At 46.6% G+C, this 9,149-nt stretch overlaps 1 protein-coding gene across 3 annotated transcripts in view; it reads right to left on the reverse strand.

Annotated features, from left to right (window-relative positions):
- GNB5 (G protein subunit beta 5) overlaps positions 1 to 9,149 on the reverse strand; it is a 42,602-nt gene that overhangs the window by 27,526 nt on the left and 5,927 nt on the right. For 2 of the 3 annotated variants that reach the window (XM_019664979.1, XM_019664968.1), the window contains exons 2-3: positions 8,649 to 8,792; positions 8,091 to 8,202 (exon numbers count right to left, since the gene is read on the reverse strand). In XM_019664979.1, the coding sequence (XP_019520524.1) occupies positions 8,091 to 8,202; positions 8,649 to 8,774 (238 nt within the window). In that variant the 5' untranslated portion in view covers positions 8,775 to 8,792. Of the gene's footprint in view, positions 1 to 8,090; positions 8,364 to 8,648; positions 8,793 to 9,149 lie in introns of those variants that run through there. The other variant, XM_019664990.1, reaches the window with a different exon arrangement.

The raw sequence follows: 9,149 nt of genomic DNA on the forward strand, positions 1-9,149 counted from the left end.
TTCTTCCCTCCCCTGCTCCCTCCCTCTCTCCCTCCCTCCCTCTCATTCCTCTAAACATTTCAGTGTGTATTTCCTAAAACCAAGGAACTCTTATATAACCAAGTATAATTACCACAGTCAGAAAATGAACACTGAAACCATAATCTGTGGGGGTGTCTTGAGGTTTAACTGAGAAAGCAAAGAATGTTATTAAAGTGCCTAGCAGGTTATCTGCCAGGATAGGAATAAAAAATGTAAGAGTTGCGGTGCTAGGGGTTGGGGACTAGAGAATCAGACAACATAACCCGGGGCAGAGAGGGCTTCTGAAATGGAAAGGCTGGAAGGACCATGAAAACTAGAGACTGTGTTTAGGATAGGCGAGAAGGGGAGAATGAACAGAGGTTATGGATAGGGAGAGGGATGTTTCTTGATTTATTTAAATAAAATTATAGAAGCGTGTACCCACTGAAAATAATCAGAAAATAGAAACATAGGATCACTCATAATTCTGCTTAGCCCAACCACTCTTAACATTCGGTGTATATCCTGCCAGACCTTTTCTCTACATATATGTGCACATGCATATGTGTGTAAGCAGATTACACTCCACATACAATTTTGGGGACCTGTTTTTTCAGCTGATATACAGAGGGTGCCAAAAAAATGTATGCACACTTAAGAAAGGAAAAAACTATTAAAATTGTAATACTCAATATATACTGATAACAAAGATGAACACAGTCACGTTTGACTTCTGCAATTACAAGAGGTGCTCAAAGTGGTTACCATCAGGGTCCAGACACTTCTGATTGCGGCGAACTACTGCTTGAGCAACGCTGACCAAAGCGTCCACTTGTATATATTTTTTGGCACCCCTGGTATTTGTGGGTGTCTTTTCATGTCAAATGTCATTATCTCTCATTTTAAATGACTGCATAACATTCCACTGTATGGATGGACCATGATCTAAAATCTGCCTATGAGTGGACACTTATGTTTCACGGCTGCCCTGATGCCTTGTACTGCTTTAGTCCTTAGATACATTCCAAATCATGGCATTGCTGAGTCAAAGGGAAAGCACATTTTTAAAGGCTTTCCAAGCACGTTGCCATTACCCACCACTTACTGCATGTCTCCTGAGTGACAGGAGCTGGGCTGAGAGCTTTACACATAGCCTGAGGATACAGGCTTTACCCCCATTTCTACAAAAAAGGAAACTAAAGCTCCAAGAGGCTAAAGGCGCTAAGGCCCTTATGCCCACGCACACTCAGACCCCTAAGAACAGATAAACACCTCCCAGAGAGAGGCTAATTCTGGGCAGGTGGCTGTAATTCTTTAGAAAATTAAGGACTAAGGGATGCAGTGATAATGGCTTCTCAGTCCAGGAGACACCCCAACCTTGGATCCCCCACATTTCTTGATGTAGTCCGAGCAATAGATCAGATAGGGACTCTAGACCAGGAGTTAAGAAACCCGCCCTGGTCCTGGCTGGGAAAGTGGTGGAAAGTTAGAGCCAGGAGAGACCTTAGCGACTCCACAAGAAGTGCTGAGCACCACACCTGGGAGACAGGACACCAGGAGCGCAGGGCTGAACCCATCCTGCCTGGGGCCTGAGGTCTGGCAGTCCATTTGAGTTGTAGAAGTCCACTTCTCCCTGCCCTCGTTCACTTCCTCTTAGAGAGAACATCTTACTAGAATTTCATTACAGAAAATAAGGCAGAGCCGAGCTGGAGAATAGACAGGGGAGGACGCCGGGCTCAGAGGCACATCTGTCTGCTCAGCACACCTCTCACCCTCTGGCCCCCAAGGTCCAAACGGCACATGTGCAGGCCAGTGAGCTGCACCCACCCTGTCACTTCTCGGTAAAGGAAAATGAGGCCTGAGGGGAGGACACAATTTAAAAGTTAGTGGTAAGCGAATATCTCCTCTGAGCCTGTGCCCTCCTCGGTAAAACAGGGTGTGAAGAGTTTATCTAGGTGGAGCCTTGGAAATCATCCAGAATCCTCTTTTTAGCAAAGATTAACTTTTCATCAAGATGTGGCTTCCTCTCAACTTTCAGGGAGTAGTTTTGCTACTTATTTTATAATCTGTGCACATATGAACTTAAAATGTATAGTGTGCAGGTCACTACACAAGAATTCAAGCCATGGAAATTCATAAAGTGAAAATACGCAGTAGGGTCCTTCTTGTCATTCCACAAGGCCATGAAATAAAAAATGTCCTGAGCATGGACAAGCTCTAAAATCGCCCTGAAAATAAACATCGTGAAGTTATTATAAATACTGAAGACAAGGTCAAAGACAAGGGAGATGTCTTAAACAGGAAAACAGAAGTATTTAAAAAATGATCTTGCATCACTATCTAAATTTTGTACCAATATGCAGTCTTTTCATGGCCACTATTTGGTAGATCAAAGGAATCAAGGAGGAAAAATCATCCAAAGCTAATTTTCAAAAACTCATTCTGATTCCACCCCAAGGTAGAATGGGGTGAGATGTACAGAAACCCTCCAACGCCTGGAAAACATCTAAAGCGTATTACCTCACTTGAGTTTGTCAGAGATTTTGAATTGCCTTAAAACCATGTATTAGCCACACAAAGAGAGTCCTACCCTGAGTTCCCTAATGAAAAGTTAGAAGGGTTAAGCTATGGTACAGCATTTAAGATGGAATACTATGAGAAATACCATGTAATAATTTTTAAACAGTGACATTAAAAAGAACTGTAAATGACATGGGGAGCTCTTCAATCCATTGTGTTAAATTAAAACTGGGCTCCAGCTCTGTACCTACTATAGTCCCAAGTATGCGAGTAGATACATACACAAACATAAAAACATGAGCTATGAAATTTATCAAAATATTAACAGTGGCTACCTCTGGGTGGTGCAATTATGGATGATTTGTTTTCTTTTATATTTCTAAATTTGCTACAGACAGCATTAGTTTATTATGACGTTATTCTAAAAACATTTGCATTGGCTAGCTCGTGTGCATTATGAATGCAGAGCAAAGTATGGGGGGAAGAAATAAAGGCAGGTTTGCTTTCTGCTCCCTCTGGTGGCTGCAGGCAGCATGTGCAAGAGCAGCCTGAGAGGATAACTACAGGGAAACTCACTTCTATAAGCCTCAGTGCAGGCAGCGTGAATCAACATACTTGCTTTAGACTAATCCAGAAATCTGGTTTTCATAGATTTCTCCCTACACCATAATATCAGAATCGTCCAGGGTTCCAGCCATAAAGCCTTCCCAAAACAACAACAGAAAAATTGAGCCACTTTAAAATGGACCTGGAGCTGTTATGCCAGAAGAACTGCCTTGCACATCGTATGCCTTCAAACCTTCAGAAAGTTAAAACAGGGAAAAATAACCTTTGGACTGGGGCTAAAGAAACATTGGGCCCCAAAGAACTGTTTGCAAAGATAAGAAGAAGGCAGTTATTGTGATTACTGGACTGAAGAGGAGGAGACTGAAAATTACAAACACTGTTTAGCATTAACATCACTATGTTCTGTTATCTGCACCAATGGAAATGTCTTCCTTCTATTGATGTAATTGTTCCCCTTTTCTTTCTCATAAATACCCATTGCCTTTGTCTCCTAATCAGAACATTAACTGGGCTTCTGCCTGAATAGTGCTTTCCGAATAGCTATTCTTATTCATCTCAAATAAATGTTTGTTGCCTCACTTTGAAAGACCTTTATATTTTTAGGTTAACAAGCCTTTGAGAATAAAACCTTACACAAAGTTACATATAGAACCGACAGAAAAGTGAATAGCATCCAATGATAAATCCTGTGATTTGCCCAAATTTCATCTGGATTTGTTTTAGAGAAACTACATAAATCTTCTGAGTTGCTTTGTTCCTAGACAGTATTAGAATCTGCCCCTGAGGAGCTTGTGAGCTGGATGAAGCCCCCACACAGACCATGAGGCTGCCATCCCTGTCGGCTGAAATGAACCTGGTGTCCTCCCCACTCTGTCTGCTTCTAGCCTGTCTTCTAGATCATTCCATTCATTTCAAGTTAAGGACTCTATAGATGAACTTTCTCTTTTTTGTCTTGATCTTGACTCCCATTCCGGTATTCATTCTTTATTATAAAAGCAGTAAATGCACACACGGGGATAAAGTGAAAAATACCTCTACTTCCCCCACTCCCTGGGGGCCCTCTCTAGAGATACGCTTCTCATGTATCCTGCCACAAACACGATGCATACCCAAGCATCTCTTGTTTAAGCTAATGAGATCATGTTCTATACACTGTCCAGCATTTTGTGTTTTCTTTTCCTTCAAAATATTGACACCTTTTCATATACACACATGGATTTACTTTTTCTTTTTTTCTTTTTAGTAAATCTCAACTTTCTGAGAGATGGCCTGGCACGGTGAGAAGGACAGCTGTACAAGAAGCCTGAACCCTGGCACCTGTTCTCCATTGCCCCTTAGAGCAGCTGCATTACCTTAGGGAAATCCCCTAACCCTTCCCAGGATCTCAGCTGCGTCCTCATCTGTAGGAAAGCGGATGGGGTTGTTGGGAGGAGAAGAAAACTTTCTGTGCCTGAAGACTGAGGGTGAAGCAGGTGATCCCTCTAGTTTTAAGGGCTGTGTGATAGGCTCTCCAAAGATGTCCACATTCTAATTCCCGTTACCTGTGAATATGTGACCTTATGGGGCAAAAGGAGCTTGCAGATGTGATTAAGGGTCTTGAGATGGAAAGATTATTTTGGATTATATAGGTGGGCCCAGTGGATTCACAGGGTCCTTATAGGACTGTATAGATCACGGGGGATCGGGGTCAGAGAAGGAGATATGATGACAGAAACTAGGTTGGAGTGATGTGGGACCACAAGTCAAGGAATGCAGATGGCCTTTAGAAGCTGGCAAGGCAAGGAATGGGTTCTCCTTAGCGCCCCCAGGAGGAATGCAGCCCTGCCGGCCCATTTTAGACTTCTGGCCTCCAGAACTGTAACAGAATAAATTTATGTTGCTTTAAGCCACGATGTTTGTGGAAATGTGTACAGCAGCAATAGGAAACTAATACAAGATGTAACCTCATGATTCTAAAATGCCTTAGACTCAAGCAAGGAAGCCCTTACAAAGGGTAGAAGGCAAGCTGAAGGCATAAGGAGAAACATCCAGGGCGAATAACGGAAACATCCTGGAGGAATGAGGGAAAGGCATGGACAGGCTCATGGGGCCTTGGGCTGCGGAGTCTGATGTAGGCTGGCTTCCCCTGGGCCACCCACATAAGCCACTTCCTGTATGTAATGTTGGCTGAGGGTCTGCCTTCCGCATGAGGGCCCCACAGAATGAATGCTGTCTGAGAGTCAAAGGGACGGGAGGTGAAGAAATGAGGGTCCGGAATTGGGGGGAAGTTCACTTGACCTCCAAGTTTATGGTCTACAATTTTGTTGTGTTGATATTTTTAAGCCAAGAATTTGGGCAAGTCAGAGCTAACAAAAGGCTGACCAACTGTCCTGGTTTGCCCAGGACTGAAGGATGCAGGAATTTCTGTTTTACTCCTGAGTCCCGGGCAAACTGGGATAACTTGGTCACTTTAAGATTATGGCCTAAAGAGGTTTCTCCTACTGGGGTAGGGGTCACAGGGCCACCTATATAACAACACCAAAACACAAAAATGTACAGAAAGAGGCTGAGAGACTGAAAGAGAGAACAGCGCCATGATCCTAGACCACGGGGATTTCCAAGGGGGGAGACTGTGGTCAGAGGAGGAGCAGCTCTGAGCGCTAACAAGATCCCAGGGGGCTGTTATGGAGTGAGGGGCCAGGGTGCTGGGAGGGTCGCCCCTGTGAACCCCGAAGACAGTGGGAATGGGTCAGGGCTTAGGGTCAAAAGGCAGGCTCAAGCCATGTGCCAAAGTCCTTAAGACACGAGGGAGCCTGGCTGGGAGGTCGGAAGACAGCCGCGTGGGGGAGGACAGGAGGGAGGGCAGTCAAATGACAGGAGCCTCAGAGGAGCCAGGGTTTTCTACAGGAGCGGGGAGCGGTCTGGAAGCTTCAGGGGGCATAAACAGGAACATGACCACATGACTTCTGGTCTTTTCAACTAAAAAACTCTGACTTATAGCCAGGGGAGGCTAGATCCTCCTACTGTGGGTCCAAATTTGGCCCTGGCCTTTGAGGGAACAACATCCTTGGCAGGACGGGAGCTCCTAGTTGAAAAGCTGCATCTTGACTATCTCTCTGCCTTAAGGCAATTTACAAATTCACAGAAAAGGCTGCAAAATATCCCAGTGGGCACTACTGAGTAAGAGTTTCTGAAGCGCCCCTCCAGACTAAGCACAAAGCTGAAGTGAGGCTGAGCTGGAGCGCGGACTGCCTGTGCTGGAATCCTGACCCCACCACTTACTAACTGGGGTCTTTCTGAAAGTCCTGTCACCTCTCTGTGCCTCAGTTTCCTCATCTGTAAAATGGAGACATTGGACTTACCTCAGAGGCACTGAAAGCATATCATTGCATCATTATTACCATATGCAGCGTGTAGGAATTTGCAAAGCGAAACGGGGCAGACGCTGTCCTGTGCCTCCCCATCTCCATTCCTTGCTTCTCCCCTGATAACAGAGACCCAGCTCTGTTTGGGGATGGCAATGTGCCCAGCTCAGTTCTCCTTTTCCCAGGCCCCCCTTGCAGTAGCCATGTGACCTAGTTCTGGTCAATGAAGTGTAAACAAAAATCTGTTGTGGAGAAAGGAGGTTTAGGGGAAAATATCTGCTTCCTGATAAAAAGGAGAAACAGAAGCTGGTACCCACATTCCACCTTCTTCCTGACCCGGATACAGGGGTGATGTTTGGAGCTGTGGCAGTGATGACATAATCACGGGGCAAATGCCATTGCTCTCAGGGTGGTGGAGAAGAAAGAAGTGTGGAGCCCTGATGGCAGCTGGACCGAAGCTGGTGACCGCCTACCCCTGTTCTTGTTATGGAAGAAAAATAACTCCCAATTGGCTTCGTTGCTTTATTAGGGGTTTGTGGTTATTTGTAGCTGGACACGTTTCTAAATGACATAGGGGCTTAGTGGGCTTCCTATTTTAAGGAGGCCCCTCCAAAAGCACAGCATACTCTAGAATCAGGTCACCTGCTTCTATCAAGGGATTTTCAAAGAAAGGAATCAGGTGCTAAAGGACCTACCGTGAACCCCATTTTTCTTTTCCAAATAGAATCTAAAGGGGGGTAGTACCAAATAGGAGTGGCAGGGGCACAATGTAAAGGTGTGCCTAAGGGCTCCAAGGGGAGGCCTTGCACAGCAAGGGGGAGCTGCCACCCTTAGAGATGAAAAGTGAGCAGATAAGGCCACTTCCCCAAGCTTGGCCCCCAGCCTGAGCTCTGCTGAGGATGAACCATTGGACACAGTAAAGGGAGGCTGAAACCGCCAAGAGTGATTTCACCTGGTTGGTTAATTGCTCACTCATAAAAAACATCACTGAGCCTGTCCTGAATTATGGTAGTGGTCAATAACGAAGTTTAAGAGTGCTATTGCTCTTTGATGCTAACTACACTGCATCCATCCAAAAGCTTTTTAAACAGCCTTAAATGAACTCAATGGTTGGATTTGGTAAGCTCCTAGGCTTCCCTTCCCCCATCGGGCTCTCCACCTCCAAGGAGAGTGGGCAGATTGGAAAAACGAGCTTTAAAATTAGTGTCTGGTTCCGTGTAAAAGCAAAGCTGAGAAAAGACACGACAGTGGCAGAGAAAGCCAACTAATTAAAAAACAAGACAGTTTACCCTAGGCCGCGCCCACAAGGGCTTGCAGTGCTTGCCACCACTGACAGCCCCCTCCACCCCGCTCCGCCTGGGAATGGCAGGAGTGTGATCAGTTTGCATCTTTCAGGCAGGTGATGACCGTAACTGGTCCCACGATCCTTCCTTGGGAGGCCAGCGACCAGAGGGTGCTACCACCAGGCGCCCAGTTCCTGCCCCACACCGGCGCGCCTGGGTGCTCGCGGCTACTCCCTGTGCCTCACCCGGCGCCGGGACACCCGAGGCCCGCATCCCGCCCAGGGCCCAGGCCGCCTGAACCCCCGATCCCCGGAGCCCGGTCTCGTTTCCTCGGCCCGCCTCCCAGCGCGCAGCCCCCGGCCCGGCCCGCACTCACGCTCCACGTCGTGCAGCTTGGCCCGCTCCTCCTCCAGTTTGCCCTTGAGGCTCTCGGCCTCGGTTTTCAGCGACGCCAGCGTCTCGTTCTCTTGCAGCCCGTCCGTGGCCATCTTCGCGCGGGGACGCGGCAGGGAAGGAAGCGGAGAGCGGGGATGCGGGCGAGCTGCCGGAGGAGGCCTGAGCCGCCACAGGCGCAGCTCCAGCCGCAGTCTCCTCGGCGCGCGGCCCCGCCCTCCGGCTCTGACGCGGGCAGCTGTGAACCCAGCTGCGGCGGCCGACCCCACCTCCCCGCCGGCGGCGCCCGCGGGCACAGCGCCCCCTCGGCGCCCCGCGCTGGGCACGCAACCACCAAGGAATAGAACTAGGATTTGAACCCAGGAAGTCAGAGATCAGAGCTCACACCCGAACCCCCCCACTATACTGCTTCACCCAGCCCAGCTGTGCTGAAAATGTGTGTGTAACCTGTTTCTATAGCTACTTATCTGTCACAGGACCCTCACATTAGATATCATTTTAAGACAGGTAACCACTTAAATTTTTAAAAAGTGGCACTTACAATTTCTGCACATATTGAGCAATAGCTGAGCTGTTGAGATTTCTTGAAAACTGGTCTCAGAGCCCTTTGTTTGAAACATTTGTCACAGGAGCCAAATACATTAACTAGAAACGTCTGATCACACATCTTTTACCGAAGATGAAGCTGAAAAAGAGAGATAAAAAGGGATGTAACTATGTGAGAGAAGCCAACAGAAACAGATTTTTTAAAGCTCATCTTTCTTTTATTGTGGTTGTTGCTCAGACCTCTACATGTGGGGTAAAGTATATGCAAGTTCATTTGTAAACTTTGGTTTATTACAACATGCTGGGTCAACACCAACTCATTTAATCAGTAAGAAAGCACCAGACAATAGGTTTTCTGACAATAGGTTTAACCAGTTATTTTGGCAGCTTGCAGACAAGGACACATGGGTTTTTGCGGCACAATATTAATCTTGTGGGGCTTCAAAATAGAAAGCATTATTGTAATGAATAGTGTCATTTCAAACTTAAAAAAAAA

This window comes from Hipposideros armiger, unplaced genomic scaffold, assembly GCF_001890085.2.
Source record: "Hipposideros armiger isolate ML-2016 unplaced genomic scaffold, ASM189008v1 scaffold_12, whole genome shotgun sequence".
Classification (NCBI taxonomy): Eukaryota; Metazoa; Chordata; class Mammalia; order Chiroptera; family Hipposideridae; genus Hipposideros; species Hipposideros armiger.